Here is a 17,095-nt window from a genome sequence, read left to right on the forward strand (position 1 = left end):
GGATGGGAGGGGAATCAAGACTGAATGTGAGGACGAGCCATGGACTTTTTAAACAAAAAGGACTCAGCTCAGCTCAGCTCACAGAAGAAGGAGAGGGAAATAATACGCAACGGGAACAGCATGAGTGAGAATGGGGATGGGGCAAGGCAAGGCAAGGCGCTGTTGACCGTCGTGCCTGAACCCGACCGAGTCTCTCCGTGCTTCGAGGCCATCCCAGACCATAGAGTCAACTGTGCGCAAGAGATCCATGTCCCAGTAATCCATCCGTCCATCAATCGACAGTACCTAAAGTCCCTGTAGTACCGCTCGTACAGTACCGTCCCGTCTACCGCGCCACCAACCGCTAAGAGATACCCCCAGAATACATGACAACTACATGAGGACTCGCTCACTTTCACTCCCTATTTTACTGTACCATTCATTCCCTCCCGGACAACCATTCGCCGGGGGATCAAGGGCCCATGTTTTCTCGGTGATATTGGTGCTTTGGGCTGACTTGGGCCTCCAAACGGCGCACACCTACGCCGCCTTACACCTACCTTACCTTGCTGTCCAATTCAGGATACCACACTCTCTCTCCTCGTCCCATATTCGCTATGCTTTAGACCGAAATCCCTCATATTCGAGAGCTTCCTTTCTTTTCCTTCTGCTTTCGGCCCGCGGCGGGCGGCCGGCCTCTATCCCCAGCAACGCCCCAACCCCCCGTGTCGGCTCACCTCACCTCACCTCACCTCACCTTATGCAACCAACCCAACCCCTTCGGTCACCCACGCCCCTCGGGGACTCGATGCCGAAAGAGATTACGGTCTTTCTCGTTTCTTTCCTCTCTTTCTTTGACGAAAAAAACATGCGCTCTTTTTTTTCTGCATGTTTCGGCTTCTGGTCTCCGGAAAGCAAGGGTCGGTGAGAGGAAGGATACCTGCTAGGGTGTCCTCAAGGTGTAAAGGTGGCCGAGCATCCGATTTCCTCCACCGACCCCGATCTAGGATTTGTCCTTCTGGAAACAAGCCCCGGGTCAAAGGGGGAAAGACCCGTACGGTGTCCCTTTGAACGTGTCATCATCGCCGGTGAAGTCGTAGTTTTGCCGCATCGGAAGACGCAGGCCCAGGCTCCATCGAGAGACATGCCCCCAAGGATGCGATCCCATTTGGCGATGGGGGATTATGACATACTACATAGAACGTAGCATAAGAGATGTATCTGCATCGCCCCCCCTTTCCCCAGCCCGAGTCGGTGTGAGATGGGGGATGAGACGGATGTTGTGCTTTCTTCCATCTGGGCGGGCGCATCTGGCGGGCGCTTCAACCTCGCATGTGGGCACATCTACACCTCCCGTCTCGTGTTTCTGTCTTTTCGTACCCTAGACAACTGCTTCTTCAAGGCAGGCAGGCAACTTCACCAAGAGATCCTCTCCAGAGTTCCCAATGCTCTGGGACGACCTGCAGTGCAGAGGCGCCCCTTGCACTCCCTCCCCTGGGGCCCGCTCACCCCATATCCGTGGCACTTGGGAGCCATCAATGACGCAAGTTTGCAGAGCTCATGGCTGAGTCGAGAAAGTCGGTCATGTTCTTTTCTCTTGCTTTCTTTTTTGGTACCTCTTTTCTCCTGACACATCGTGTCTCCTCAAGTCTCTCCTCAGCTGTACCTGTTCATGATACTTTGTCTCCTCAAACCAACAATCGTCCCATAAACATAGCTACGTACTCATCTACAGGGCTGAGATGGGAAATATCGGGCACGGCAGCCCGGGGCAACAGGCCCTCGCGGCCCAATCACGGAGGTTGCCGGCCGGCCGGCGGGGGACCCACCGGGGGTGTGAGCCGCCGAACGGGCAACATGGGTTATCGGCGGGTTTACCTCTTCACTGACCTCACCTTGGCCTGTTCTTCTTCTCACCGCGGTATTGAGCAAGGTAGAGACTCTGTTGCTTCCGTTTGACCTTTGCGGAAGCGCATCTCTTCCGCAAGAGACCCATAGGAGCTGCTGTACTACGAGACAGTCTGTCTGTCTGTCAACAAACGCCAACACACCAGTAACAAATCCACTCAACAGACATCTCTTAAAATAACATTCTCCAAGATGGTTAAACAACGTAGTTGAAGTATCAAGTGGGAATCTACTCAACCAAACGAAAGAAGAAAAAAGGGGGCCTTGTTTCTCCGTGAGGTGCTTTGCGTCCCGAATAACCTGACATTTCCAAGTGGCGTGTCTTTTTTCTCAACTGTCCGCAAATCCGTTTCCGCATCGAGACCCGTCATCAATGGCATCGAAGAAAAGGAACAAGACCTAGAATACCTATCCCGTACAGAGAGAGGTAGAAAATGCACTCCCCTTGCACCTCTCCACAACCCAATCGGCCACCTCCCCGTTTTCGTCCCACCCCCAAGTTTGAGTTGGTGATGTTCGCCTTTGACCGGGGAGCCCGTCCTGGCCCTCACCGAGAATCAACAACCCCTGACATCTGACGCAACGACCGCGCCCCTTTTGTCTTCTGCAATTCTCGGTACGTAGCGGCTTTGCATTGATTATACACGTGCGTCTCCCCAAACCCCATTGGATTATCCCATTAATAGCCTGAAGCAATTCACACCCCCTGAACCCTTCATCCCCCAACCACGGCGTTTCCGTCCGTCTTTCTCATCGCTGCCTTGTCTACCCCCGGCTAATAACACCACTGTCCCATTTTCCCGCGACGGTCCGTCCGGCTTTCAATGTCCGCGAACCAATCTCGTACTTCTAGATCAATCGTCCATCTGCTGTTTTTCGCTTTTCGTCCCTGTTTTGAATCCTGGAGCATACAGAGCGGTCAAACTGTTCAAGAGATGAGACGTAACGGTCAGGGCCGTTGACTCGTGTTTCCAAACTGTCCCTCACTGTTTCAGCGACTCGGATCGTCTGGAATTCTTCTAGAAGCAGCACTGCTTTTAGCTCACCGAGCAGCCTCTGCGTTATCATAATGATCTACAGGACATACCCGTCTCCTAGGTCAAGACTACTGCCGTACATGCCCAATCATACCCAGCCGTGTCAGCCATTCCCGTAAGGGTCTCCCTTCTTTCTCTAACTGCATAAACGTGCTAAGCTACGTACTTTGTCGTGTCTTCGTGTAACCTGTCAAAGGTACTGTATATACATCCATGCTCTTCAACAGAAATCGTCAATCTCTCGAGCAACCCTCCCTCCCTAGCCATGTAGCTTGGGCCTCCAGACATTCCTTGGCTCCATAAATCGTTTCCCGCCGACGCAACCCGGACATCAATCAGGTTACGCATCATCCCGCTGCATGAACATCTCACCTCGACATCTAACCACCATCGCAAGATCCCATCCTCGGCGCCCGCAACTTCGTGTCCGAGATCCAACCTCTTGGACCCTCGCTGAGCGAAGCCTTACCTTGCCCTGCCTCAGCTTCCATGTTCCGAAATGGCCAATCTCGGGAACCCGCCTGGTCTCTGCTTCAGTCGTCGTCTCCCATCCCCATCCCTGTCAGCCCGCTCGCCAGTCCCTGCATCCGTCGCCCTAGTAGATCGTCGGAGCTGTTGAGCTTGACGAGACTCTTGTTCTTGTTCTTGCTCTTGCTAAGACTCTTCTCCCTCTTCCGACGAATCCCGTTCTTCCCGTTCTTTTCCCCATTCGCCTGTCCATTCGGCAATGCCCGTGGTGTCGTGTTTCCACTCTCGCTATCATCACCCTGCGCCGGCGTCGAGTATTGCTGCTTCGCTTGAGGCGGCGTCTGCGTTGAGCCCCTCCTCTGGTTCATCTTTGTCATGCTAATCTCGAGAGGTTTGTCTTCCTCTCCACTCGACTCTGTCCGCAGATGCCGCCCCTCATCTCCATTGAGTCCGAAGCCATTGGATCTTGCCCTGTCTCGCTGAGACCGCCTCACCTTTTGCAGTCTCATAGCCTCGGCGTGCTCAAAGAGCTGATCAAACCAGTCGATACACCTCTCAAAGTGTCTCCAGGCCGGCGGATATACAGTCGGGAACTGCATAAAGCCATGCGACGTTCCAGGGATCAGCATCACCTCGGCTGCATCCCGATCATTGAACTCCGCCTCCCTGTAGTCCCCACGGCCTCTTGCTGCAGATTGATCCTGGGCAAACGCCGCCTCCTTGGCTCGCCGCAGTCTCCCCGCAAAGATGACGGTGTCGTCAACCAGCGGATCTCGCTCGCCAGTCATAAAGTACGTCTTGGGGAAGTCAACCAACAGGGCCTCAGGTGCCAGCACAGGGCTCAGGAGGTAATCCTGTGAGAAATCGGGTCGGTTATGCGCCCCAATGTACAAGATGATCATGGCCCTCATCATCTCAGGGGTGAGGACCCTATCGTTAAAGTACGAGATCATTGACGATGTAGCAAGTCTCGTCTTCATAGGCTCAACTTGATGAGATGAGCGCTTTCCGTTCGGCTCCGGAGTCTCCTTCGGCAAGCTCAAAGACCGCGGCCCAACGTGAGAGAACTCGGGGTGAGGACTCCGAGGCCCTTGAGAGTTTGCGATCAGAGCTTCTTGAGCTGTCAGCAAACTCAGTTTAGGTGGTGGTGGCGAACCATCCTCTTCATCATCAGAGTGGTGAGGTGTTCCCACGAGATCATTATACTGCATGCTCTTTCGACGCATGATGGTACGATTCGTTCCTCTCATCTTGCGATCTCGAATTAACGACATTTGCTCATCTGTCATCCAGTTGCCGATATTCATATCCAGAGCAGGATAGAAACAAACCAACCCATCTGGGGCTGGCAGCTCGGCTCTTCCCGAGGGTCTACGGAACGCTGGATGTCTTGTCTCAAGAATCATGAGCGTTGCCGCGACTGCGAGGTTTCCTCCAGCGCTGTCCCCTGTAATGATGACTCGGGGGACTTCGGTTCCGGGTAGGCCTACACATCTGCCCTTGGTGTTTACGATAGTAGTGTAAACGTCGAAGCATTCGTTCAGGGCATAGGGGTACGGAAACTCGGGGGCCTTCTTGTAATCAAGACTGAGGACAGGCAATCCCGACTTTGCTGCCCAGGAGAACAACTTGTCGTCGTTGCATCGAGGGTCCATGGCAACGAAACCACCACCGGGAATATCCAGGATCAACCTGTCATGACGCTCCAGCTCTGCCAGAGGTCCATCATAGTACAACCATGCCAGCACAGGCTCCTTGTAGTCACTATCGGCGGGTCTCGGAATTCGGATCTGCCTCGGTGGCCAACGCATGAAGCGGGGACGCATGAGCCCCTGGAAGAAGCTCAGATATGGGGACGTGCCCTTGTTCCAAGAGACGCGGAGGTGTTCGACGGTAATCATGCCCCTGACCTTGCGGACCTTTTCGTCGGCCTTTTCGGCTGCCACAAGGTAAAAGAGGGAGAAGACTATGCTCGCCAGGTCGCGCAGCCACTTGGACCGGATCTTCATTGCCGTCCAGAAACCAGCGTCCAGGGCAGTGAGGACCCAGGTGGCGCGGAAGTAGTTGGCGTCGTACATGTTGGCCATGGGCTCCGGGCTAGCCAAGCCGACGAGGGCGCTGAAGTTACGGGCGGCGTATAGGTAGAGCATGGTAATGACGACGGTCTGCCATGCCGTGAGTCGCTTAGAGAAGACCCTGGAGAGCATCTTGGCGCCGGGAGGACCATGCTTGTGGCCCCTGGGGTGCGTGTTAGCCGACAGTCGCGTGATATTACCCCACGGGGAGGGCAGGGAGCTGGCAGGCTTACTTGACGAGGTAGGCAGTCCAAAAGGTGAGGACGGCGAGGACCTGGAGACGTCGGGACTTGGCCGAGGGCCGCCCGAGGACGTGATCTATCATGATGACCAGACCGAGGTTTGATTTATCGTAGGTTTATCAGATGTCGTCGGTCGAGTCTTGGGGGCTTTGATGACGAGACAAAGAAGGATCAAGAGAGGTCCAGGCGCATGTTGCTCGGGGTGGAGGAATCGGCGACGTTCACATGAAAGAACGATAACACGAGTCGACGTGGTCCAGACACGGAAGACAGGGGATAAATAGCTCCGAAGCCTCGGTCAGAGACGATAACACGAGTCGAGATGGGGTTCTTGTGGTTGGATGATGAAGCGAGGTGCAGAACAGTCGCGAGGTGAGATTCAACTCAAAGAAAGGACAAGCAGAAGCATGAAGGAGGAAAACAAGGAGAGAAAAAAAAGGCAAGGCAGAGATAAAATCAGCTGCGCCATCAAGGCGGGCTTCAATTGACATTGGTTCCATCGTCTTGTCTACCAGGCTCAATTCGGCCGCACGAGCCGACGACTCGTGACTCGTGACATTAACGTTCCAGGTTTGAGTTGGGAGCTGAACTGGTTGACATGTGAAAGTGGAAAGTGTCAGACAAAAAGTTGGAGTCGTCGACGAAACGCGGGGGACCTTGCGGGGCGTGATTGGGCGGCCATGACGTCGTATTGTCCGAAGCCCCGAGATGAGTGAACTGCTTCTAGAAAGGCGTCTGATGGAACGGAGGAAAGTATGAATTGAGTATTTCTCCGTCAATCTTCGGGGAGATATTCTTCGTGCCTGACGCTTCTCCTCTCACGAGACCAAAGCCTCCTTTGTCACGACTCGTAAGCCGCCCCAGGCTGAAAAGGATCAAGGTAAGCCTCGATTCTCCAGAACGGCAAGGAATGCATGGCATGGCGCTGCTAAATGCAGGGCACATGATGGATGGCTTGTGGCGGCACGTGTCATGTCTGTTCCCCGCAGATTCATAGCCTAGCACCCCGGTGGGCATATCATGGGGTACTCTAACGTTGGAGTTGATCTGTTGATGGACATTTCGTTTATGTGCGGTGCAACCTGGTTTTTTTTAACGGTTGTCTGGAGCATGTCTTGCAGTAGATACTGCTTGATTGATGTATGATCACTATAGATGTTGATGTAGTATGTACTCATGCTGGGTGGGAGAGACAATGGTCAATGGCGCAGCACCAGACTCTCGAATAGTAGTCGCAATAAATCACGGGCTTTACTAACTTGGAAGTCAATACTATCCAGTGTTTAACGAAATATTTGATGGCATTGACATCGGCACGCTTAGTTGCGGCACCTGGTCAACTTCGTTCCCTCCGCGTATAGGTATAGGGTGACGATAGTCCTTGGCTGAGCTTCGACGCCGAGGAACGGTAGGCAGGCGAATATTAATATGGGAAATAAGCGATTGAAGCAAAGGAAAAATGGAGATATTCATTCTTGGCTGTATTTTTTCACTGTTTTCTATATCTAACAACACACTCATAGTTGTGGTAGAATGAGGAGAGAAGCTGTTATAAGCTCTTATTGAGTCTTGCTCGCTTAGGTAGCACCACTCAACGATGAAAAACAACGGGAGAGAATGAGGAAACCTACGCCTGATAGACACCTTCTACTGCATCAATTAATCTAAGGAAGAGCGAAAAAAAAAAAAAAGGAAGTGACAGTGCCAAAAGAAGAATTGCTCCGAGAAGCAAAAAATGGAGACTGAGGGATTTGAACCCCCGACCTTCTGCAAGCGCCGATGAAGATGCAAAGCAGACGTGATTCCCCTACACCAAATCCCCTGTTATTGGGTGATGCCCGAGCCTCGAAATACAACTCAAATTCTCGGGTTCGCACTCTCTGGCGACACATCACACCTCCACCACCGATACCCTTGAGCAGTCATGGTCTTGAATGCTGACACAACATATGTCAACTTGACTATCCTAAATATTGATTCAATTGCTGATCACTTAGAAAGTGCCCGGTGTCATCGTCGTGATTCTATGACCACCTCTACATGCAGTCGGACCGAGTTATGAGAAACACTTACAGGGTCAGTTGAGCTGAAGCGAACAGCACAATCCAAACATCCACTGATAATTGTTTCGGGATAATTGAACCTAAAGGTATTGGCGATTGCGCTAATTCTCTGTTGTGATTGTGTCGGCTCGATGACATACACCCGAAACAGTGGCTCTGATCCTCATTTACCATCATCACCATTCACACAGTCTATCAATTTCGGAGTAATCACTTGTTTAATTCAACACGACTCTAACGGTTTCAATTAATCACACAGATCTCTCCGTGCGAAAAGGTAAACTGCCACGTCCAGGGTTCCTGCCCCTGATACTTTCTTCCTTTTTTCGTGTGTATCAACCATCTTTCAACCGCTTAGAGGTTACCGGCAACAAAGTCGGCAGCAGCCTGAGCATCCTGGCCGTACTGCAAGTGAGCAGCAGTAATGACGAAAGAACCGGAGCAGACGCTGTCGCCAGAGCGGCAAAAGACCTTGCAGCGCTCCTCGGCAATGCCCTGGAAGCCCTGGGACTTGACTAATTCACCATGTTAACCTCTGTTTTCTCTGTTCTGGGTTGAAAGAACACTTACAGGGGTCGCCAAAGGTGACGACGGCGGCAATCTTGCTGGTTGTCGCAGCGGGGAGGGACTTGGCCGCGTTGTGGACGAGCATGGCTCCCTGGGAGTAGCCCGAGAGAACGACCTTGGTGTTGGGGCACTTCTTGTAAGCCTGCTCAACAACCGCCACCCTATCTCCAAAGGTTAGACCTGCTTCTGCCGCAACCCAAAAAAAGACCTAGCCACTTACATCTTCTTGCCGCCGTCGGAACCAAGATTCATGATGCCCCCGATGCTGGCGGGGTACTCGACGCCCTGCACGGCGAGCTTGTCGCTGCCAATCTCCTTGGCGAGGGCCTGGAAGAAGGGAGGTCCGGCGACGCTGCCGACGTTGCCCATCTCCGAGGTGCCACGGGCAAAGATGACGGTTACGTCCTTGCAGGCGCCCTCGAGGCCGTTCTGGGTAGAGCCAGAGAAGCCGCTCTGTCGGGCCGCCAGGGGGCTTGCGGCGGCAAAGGGCGCGAGGGCGAGGAGGATGGTCTTGGTGAAGGAAGGCATTGTGTTTATGTAACTCTGTTGAAGCGAAAGGAGTAGAAACGAATGTGGTCTGAAAGAAGCGAAAGTAAAGAAAAAAAAGGTTGAATTGGATTGTCGAGACTGCTTACTGCCAGCATGGCTTCGGGCTTATATGCTTTTTCATCCTCAACGCTCAAACCTTTTCCCTTCATCGTCCCAACCCTGATATCATGACAAGTTCATCCAAACTCATCTTGAGCCCGCAAACTCTTCCCAAGATGGAAATCCTTACGAATTGCCCATCAACCTCTCACAACTCAGCCCTGCCAATAACTACCCCAGTCTTTAATACAGATCGAATAACTTCCCTGGTTGCTGGGTCTAAAAGCGGTTCAATCCCCTGTCATGGCGTGGGGCGATATCATGGTGAAACGGGGGGCGGCGTTGCCAAGAGGGCCCGATGAAACGGTGGCCCCGGGGGCTCGAGCTGAGGTTGAAACGACGTCTGTCGGTTTGATGTGATGTTTGTGCGTTTCTGTTTCATACAAAATGAAAGAGGCCTACACTATTCTTTGCTTCAATGGCAGCGGGAGATCCACGTCGAGGTAACATTCTTGGCGGGACGTTGAGATGGGGCCGGCCTCACCGGCGCGCTCTTGACGAAATCATCTCATGATTGGAGCCATGTCATGTGAAAGAAACAAAAAAAAAAAAAAAAACAGGGAGATTCAAGGTAACATGCATCTGTATAAAACAGCCTCTGATCGATGTTAGTTAATAATTTCCGTAGAAATGTGCCTTTTTGGGTTAGCCATGCGAGGACGCATTGTTCACCACACAACCATGGAAGTTCACTCTATGAAAAGTTCCGTGAAAAGAACTATGCCCTGGTATTCATGATTCAGTAAGAAAGGAAGGCAAGAAGAGCATCTATCAAACTTCTACTTGACAATCAGAAAGATGCAGTAGTGACACATCCACTCAGAAACCCATCACTCCCATTCACAGCCTACCCATGCTATTTATGCAACAATTTGTTCATGCCAAGTCAAGTGAATTCTCCTTCCTCCACCAAACTCCGTTCTTTCGGGGTTTTGCACTCTCCCAAAGCCCGGTTTAGGATGCCGGCTTGGTCGAGTCATCCTCCTTTACTGGAAGAAGCTCTGCAGCGTCGTCGGCCTTTTGCTCGGCAAGCCGGACACTGATACCGGCGTGTTGAGCATAGACCCGTAGACCGATAACACACACGGGATTCCATGGCTCCTTCTTGCGCTGCTTTCGAACTGAGCTGTCGTTGCTGCCCGGCTCTGAATCCTCGTCGTCAGATCCCGACTCGCATTCCGACTCTGTGTCTGAACTGTCTGAACTGTTGGCTTCCTCGGAATGAGCTTCGGTGGCCGGCGTTGAAACGAGCTTCGACTCCGTACTCTGGTTCCTTGCGCTTCTTTCCATCGGGGGCGAGTTTGAGTCCTGCGAGGGCCTTCGTGACTCTCCTTCCTTCTTCTCCTCGACATTCTCCCATGTTTCTTTCTCTGATCCAGTCGCAACCTCAGACTTGGCCTGATCTTCCACAGGGTCCTTGAACATGTCATCAGGCCAGAACCCAGGTGTCGGAATTTCCGACGTTGACAAACTTACCTTTCCTGACTCACCACTTACCTTCTCCAGGATCGCATCGTCGTTGCTTTCAACTCCCTTGGTCTTCTCGCTCATGCAACTGTAGTACTCAGTCTTCTTCAGCACCAATGCCTCCTCGATTTTCCTCCTTGCGTCGTCCTTTTCCTTCTCCTCCTTCTGGGCTATCTCCCGCTTCCGGCTACTCTCCAGCTTTTCCTTCTTGTCGTTCTCCCGCTTTTTGCGAATAGCCTCATCCTCGTCCACGATTCCTCCCTTGGCATGTGCAAGGTCATGTAACAGTCCAACTTGTTGAAGCTTCCGAGGTTTCTTGTCTGCAGCTATCTTGACAACCTTCTGAACTGTGGGTCTAAACTCTGCGTGCTGGGCAACAATCTTGGGAATGACTTCGTAGGTTCCTGGCTCGAGTTCGACCTCGCAGTTGGTTGACCGTGTACTAGCTTCAGGGATTGTTCGTGTCTGACAGATCGGCGTGGCATCATTGACAGACTTCAGAAGAAACTGAAGAACGAACTTATACTGTCCTTCGAGTCCGTTGAAATATCTCTTGTCAAGCTGGTTGTGGTTAGTATTCAATGAGGGCTGTTGGTGGAGGAGAACCCACCTGTGATAGGGCGATGACCACAATGCCTTCTTCTTTGACCTCTACGATGAACTTCTTCTTGAGGTAGCCAGAAAGCCATGGGACGTTGACGCTTGTCCACTGTTGAGCTACAGTCCATCGCTTATCAAAGACTCGGGTCCGATGGATCCAGACAAAGTTGTCAAGCATGTCGTTGTAGGACATCCACCAGGAACCATCGTCACCAAACCGATATCGCAACTTCTGGATCATGTGTGAAGTCCACTCTTTGGACCCATCTGACCAAGGCCCATGCCAAGCCCCTTGGCCTCTGTAGTTTCTGCTTCCCCAGGGGTTCCTACAGACCGTCAGTATGAATGTTTAGAGGCAGAATACTCAAGGGAAAGGTGTTAATAAGCTGAACGGCGTACCGAATCTTGACCAGGCGCACCTTGTCACCCCTTTCGTCCTCAACCTCAGTCGCTTTGAGAACAGAATAGGCATGGCACTGGACGATGCCATTGTTGCAATCTGTCCCTAGACGACACGCGGATAGGCTGAAGACGAACTCTGAGTCCTCGGTATCGGACACCAACATCTCACGCCAGAGCCGGTCCTTGCGAAGCACGCTGTTTGCCTGCATCATAGTGGCGACACCACCAGTAAGGTCTTCGACAGCGAGGCATGCCCACCCACCCTCCAAGGCCTCGTAGTCGCCATGAACCTTGGCAAACTAGACCTACTCAGTCGTTGTCGTATGTTGTTAAAGGGGGATACTTACTGCTTTCTCAAGCAAGGGGAACCAAGTCTCATTGGCGTCCTCACACTTGGCAAAGGCCAGAGAGTCGGAGCCCGTCTGTTTCTCCCTTTTGTGACGACGCTCATGCTTGCCGGTTGCATCATAAGTCTCGTCTGTGTGCCAATAATCCTTTTCCTTGAGGTACAGATTGTCGTCTACAACTGTCGGAATCCACTCCCCATCCCGGAAGAAGACGAACCCGTAGACACCACATTCCTCATTTTGTTCAACACAAATCTTCTTCATCAGGTCTTGTCGGTGTGCGATCGTGGCCAAGGCAGCCACCCACCAGCAGTCGCCCAGATGGCCTTGCTTGATGTCTGAACCCGAATAGCCACCGATGGTGAACTGGGGATTCTCGAAAATCCATGGGATACGGTGAACTGAGCCAGGTATGTATTCGGGATCAGGGGAGGCATTGTTTTTGGATAGGCATCTCCAAAGGCTCCAGATATCGACCTCAAGGTTGTTGCTTGACAAGATCCCACTGTTCTTGAAGAATTCAAGAGACTTCTCAAGTTTCTCAGCGTTGACCACGTCATCAAGAAATCTATTTTTGAGACCGCCATCACCTTCTAGGACGAGGTTATGGAGGAGGCCAAAGAGGCAGTCGTAGGTGCGCCTTCTGGAATCCAACTCGATATCAAACTCGGGATCGCTAAACTTGGAGTTGGTGCGCTCACACTCCTTGATGATAGCGCGAACTCGATCCTTGCATTTCTGAGCAGCGGCTTCGTAGCTTTGTGCAGCGTTTCGAGACTTGGGAATTGACGAGTCGGCATCTGCGAGAAGGGACTTGTGCAGACTCCGAGGGAAAATGGAAGTGACTTTGCCCGGAGCCTTGGAGTTGAACTTGTCCCAGAACTTGGACACCACAGCTTGAGGACTGAGAGCTTTGTGCTTAGCCTTTTTCTCATCAGAGGCCTTGGTAGATGATTTAGTCGACTTTGTCATGGTGTTCAAGTTGAGCGACTTGGAGAAGGAGGTGGTTCAGGTTGGGATTCGGCAACTTGGCAAAAGAATGCTTCCTTTGGAAGACCTGTAAAGAGGGATGACTTGGGACCTAGAAGTTTTCCATGAAGAATCAAACTTGGTTCTTATAGACAGAAGACATAGCTTGAGGAAGTCATCTGTCGCCCAGCTTGGCTTGGAGTCAGTTCACCAAGAAGTCGGGCGTAACATCACAATGTTGCACATGCCGTCGGGCAAAAGAATGCCGCACCCAGGTTGAAGAGTGAATGGTCACTTAGATGAGCCGAAATGGTCAAGTTGCTGACACTTCTCTCTATGGATATGCAGCCGGTGACGAGACCGCACAAGGCTGGATCCAGGGTGTCCTGTGGTGTTGCAACAGGCGGCATAACAACAAGTCACAAGGGCAATGACTGAAAAAGCTCCGTGGTCACGAGCCATCCGTGACGACCTTGGCAAATGGAGGAATCGCCAATCTGCATTGTCATGAGATACAGAAGAGATGTTGAGGCACGTCGCTCATTTTGGGTGGTGAGAATGAAGGCTAAAATAACAAGTGATTGGTCTGAGATTGAGCTTCCATGGCATGGAGGTTGAAAATGCAGATATGACTGCAGGGACGTTGCTTGTGTTGTGTTACTTGTGGGAGCTAATAAAAGCCACCCAGGCAATGGTTGCCTTCCGGGACTGACATACATGTTGCCTTGCATTTGATTGATTGGAGATGTTGGCGTGCAGTGCTAATAAGGTGATGTTTTCCTACCCTTCTAAGTCGCATGGATGCGGGCGCAAGGGTCAAGACGAGGCGAACATGGACGCTTTTGATCGCTCAACCTTGCCTTAAACCAGTGAAGACGGCATCCAATGTCAGCTTCAGCTTCATTTCGTCGGTAGGCTGCGAGAGTCGTTGAAGCCGGGCGTAACGAGGGAGAAGATGGGAACGACCGGAGATGAAGGAGGGGAGAAGAGGACGGATGAGCCGCGGTGTTATGGAAGGGCTTGATATTACGGGACTCAAGAGGAAACCGCTTGAGGGCACCTGCCTTTGTTGCTTGATGCTTCAGTGTCCACCACAACTTTAGATGGTTAATCCAACCTACCCTTTTTCAGCCCTAAGAAAATTTTAAAAGCCGTCATTTAAAGATAATTGGCGTCTTTGTATCCTTGGACTTACTCTAAGTATCATTTTCCACTTGATCCTGCCGAGATAGGTAGGGAGTTCATTTACCCAGATACCAAGGGAGAGTCTCTGTCGTTGAATAATAATAGAAGGATACGTGTCAATGAGGTATTGCAAGCTATCCACCGGGAGGATAACACAATGGAAACACGATACACAGACAGCTCGGGCTTTATATGGAAGTTATACACGGCGGTGACAGGTGCCCCAGTCAACCTAGACCGTCAGCGGTGCGCCAAAGGCGCCCGGAAAGAGAAAGGGTTCCTGGGGCAAGTGCACGGCTTGGCTTGCCGAGAACCGGGGCAAGATGATGTAATTGACAAAAAAAAGCAAGATGGGACGAGAAACTGGAGGAGGCCGGACCCTGAAGACGCCATATATTTCATCGCCAAGTGCTCAATAACTTGAACAATCATTAACAATAATGTCCTGGAAAACTTACCTAAAGCCAAATCCATGGCGCCCCTTTAATTCTTTAATCACTCTCCTCGCCCATCCTATGAATAAGCATCCCTGCCCTGAATAACCTCTTCTGTGTCGCGGTTCTTTTGTCGACCCCGCCACAATGCGACCTTCGACCCTATCCGCACTATCTTATCACCTCATGGTCCCCGGCTTTTCCTCCGCTTCAAGTTGATCTGCCCATCCATCGAGATCTTCATTCCTCTCTTCCCTCATTCATCAACTCCCCGCACATGAGCGTCATCGCGACGTCGCCCGACTCCTGTACATGTCTCGACCCAACAATCTCAAAACACCGAGGTAAACGGCTTGAATCGTCGTCTGCTCCTGTTTAAGCTGGAGCTGCTCGAGACCCAACCTCCACTGCCATGGCGACAACTCCACCAACGGTTCCCGAACCCGAGCAGCCGACTCCCACCTCTCCGACCGTCGTTACAACCTCTGCGGTTCTTTTGACGTCCGCGTCTGAATCGAGTGACGATGGTATCCGCTTGAGTCCTGCCGCTGCTCGTCGGTTTGCTCGTCGCAACCTCCGCCGCACATCACCAACTCCCGATCTCGTCACAAGCCTCGTTCGACCGCCGTCGCCTGATGCTATTTATTTCGGGGCCCAAGTCGCCCAGCAGGCCCGGCAAGATATCAGGAATAGGCTTGATGCGTCAGCTTCTTCGGGCTTGCTGATACCAAATGTTGACTCGGATCGCCGTTCCGGGCCCTTGCTGCCGCCTCATCCTTCTTCCCTCGGCATCCCCAAGCGATATGGCGGAAACGGCATCTTCGACATGTACTCACTGACATATGCCACCGAACCTGATCCCAACCTTCTCTGTCCTATCTGTCACGATCCGCTTGTCGACCCCGTGACGACTCCTTGCGACCACACGTTTTGCTATCTCTGTTTGCGCCAGAGCATTGACTCAAGCCCTTCTGGTACCGCCTGTCCCATCGACCGAGAACCACTAGCATGGCCAAACTGCTTTAGTGCACCACGACTTGTGCGCACACAGCTTAACAACCTCAAAGTCAAGTGCCCATACCACGCGAGAGGATGCAAGTCAGAGGTTCGCCGGGAGGTAGTCGAGGTCCATGCCACCACAGACTGTCGGTTCAAGGACTTTACTTGTCCCGGCACCGACTGTGACAAGAGGCTGCGATCAAAGCCAACAGATGATGCCTGCCCTCATCACGAGACCAAGTGTTCCCACTGCAAAACCTCATTTGAGGCGACCGATCGGGACTTGCATCTTCTAGCATGCCCCATGAGCAAGACTCGCTGCGAGGGCTGCTGGAAGCTTGTCTATCGGAGTCAAATGGAGACACACCGCGATCTGGAGTGTGAGGGCGTTGTCGTCAACTGTCCCTATGATGAGCTAGGCTGCCCTGCAAGGGCTCTGCGTGGACAGATGGACATTCACACCTTGGGCTGCGCATTTCACCCCGACACTCCATCCGGCATGATAATCCGATCTCAGCGGGAACTTATCCAGTCTTACGGTGACCTCGGACAACAGATCCAACAATTAAATGCCCGTCAGGACGAAACGAGCCGGCGGCTCAACGAGATCAACTCATCCCTCAGCCGTCGAGGCGGAGATGACTCGGTGGTAGGAGACAACCGCACTATCCAGGACCTGGATGCTGGCTTCGAAGAAGTCCACCAGAATTTGACCCATCTCGAGGCACGGCAAAGTATGTGGACAATCAACCAAATCATGCCTATTCGCGAGGAGGTGACTGAACTACGAAATAATATTAACATGATCCGAATGCATGTCAACTGGCTCCTGAACCGGAGCCGAGAGGAAGGTCGCATTAGAGCGGCCAACAACTCTGGATCAGCATCAACCATACAACGAGACAGGTCCATCGAAGGCCCCCGTCTGTCAGAGCGTCGCCGCTCAGCCAGCGCCGAAGGGGCAGATCTGCCTCGACTATGACAGATACATGAAGTGCTCCATTCTTTTGCCCTTTTTTTCTGGCGTAATAAAGGTTCGGGATACCCCTAGCATATACACAGGCATGGTGGAAAAACAATAGGAATTATGGTGTACATAGGTATTAAAATTTTGTGAATTAGCATAGAGCTGGATAATCAATCAAGCAAGATGGTTATGATACTCGAGGGTAGGTCTCGACTCGATGTGACCATGTCTGAGCTGAACACAGTATATATACCGTCAATATCAAGAATCAAAGGTTCCGATCTGACATCAGCAGAAACCCCAAGTATCTAGATAATAGGCAGGCGCCTAAGCAGTGATCCTTTGCTATTCCGAAGACGCGAACTGGCGATATCTCCGATGACAGTTGAAGGCGAAAGTCAAGCTTATTAGAAATCCCGTCCACGGAGCCGAATGCGGGTGGGTATTTAGACCGGAGCGGAGTTTACCTTCTTTCTGCGGAGTTTGGGCATTTGCTTCTCAACACGGAACTACCTTTTTAACTCACTCTTGGATTATCATTATCGTTTATTGAGGATTCAAAAGAATCAGTAAAGACATTAAGCGCCATCCGGCCCAAGGCAGATTTCAAATACATCCATCCATCTATTGGCTCATCTCACTTCTTCCAGGGCATTCCACGTCCTCAAGAGACCCAACGGCACAGGCAGCTACCCGCCGCTATAGCCCATCCAACATAGCTAGGCTGCAGCGCCACAC

General features: G+C 51.9%; 4 protein-coding genes across 4 annotated transcripts; 1 reads left to right on the forward strand and 3 right to left on the reverse strand.

Annotated features, from left to right (window-relative positions):
* Nucleotides 1-3,457: 3,457 nt before the first annotated feature.
* Nucleotides 3,458-5,792, reverse strand: NCS57_00024400 (uncharacterized protein; the record flags this gene model as incomplete). The annotated part of the gene is made up of 2 exons (XM_053050332.1): nt 3,458-5,630; nt 5,701-5,792. The coding sequence occupies 2 exons, from the start codon at nt 5,790-5,792 to the stop codon at nt 3,458-3,460; spliced, it is 2,265 nt and encodes a 754-aa protein (XP_052918847.1).
* Nucleotides 5,793-8,126: 2,334 nt separating this feature from the next.
* On the reverse strand, nt 8,127-8,867 carry NCS57_00024500 (Cutinase; the record flags this gene model as incomplete). The annotated part of the gene is made up of 3 exons (XM_053050333.1): nt 8,127-8,287; nt 8,343-8,500; nt 8,560-8,867. 3 exons carry the CDS (start codon nt 8,865-8,867, stop codon nt 8,127-8,129), a joined length of 627 nt encoding a protein of 208 aa, XP_052918848.1.
* Nucleotides 8,868-9,941: 1,074 nt separating this feature from the next.
* Nucleotides 9,942-12,775, reverse strand: NCS57_00024600 (Calpain catalytic domain-containing protein; the record flags this gene model as incomplete). The annotated part of the gene is made up of 4 exons (XM_053050334.1): nt 9,942-11,015; nt 11,065-11,380; nt 11,454-11,755; nt 11,804-12,775. The coding sequence occupies 4 exons, from the start codon at nt 12,773-12,775 to the stop codon at nt 9,942-9,944; spliced, it is 2,664 nt and encodes an 887-aa protein (XP_052918849.1).
* A 2,028-nt stretch (nt 12,776-14,803) lies between these two features.
* Nucleotides 14,804-16,372, forward strand: NCS57_00024700 (uncharacterized protein; the record flags this gene model as incomplete). The annotated part of the gene is made up of 1 exon (XM_053050335.1): nt 14,804-16,372. One exon carries the CDS (start codon nt 14,804-14,806, stop codon nt 16,370-16,372), a length of 1,569 nt encoding a protein of 522 aa, XP_052918850.1.
* Nucleotides 16,373-17,095: the final 723 nt, after the last annotated feature.

The sequence above is a fragment of the Fusarium keratoplasticum genome, chromosome 1, assembly GCF_025433545.1.
Source record: "Fusarium keratoplasticum isolate Fu6.1 chromosome 1, whole genome shotgun sequence".
Taxonomy (NCBI): domain Eukaryota; kingdom Fungi; phylum Ascomycota; class Sordariomycetes; order Hypocreales; family Nectriaceae; genus Fusarium; species Fusarium keratoplasticum.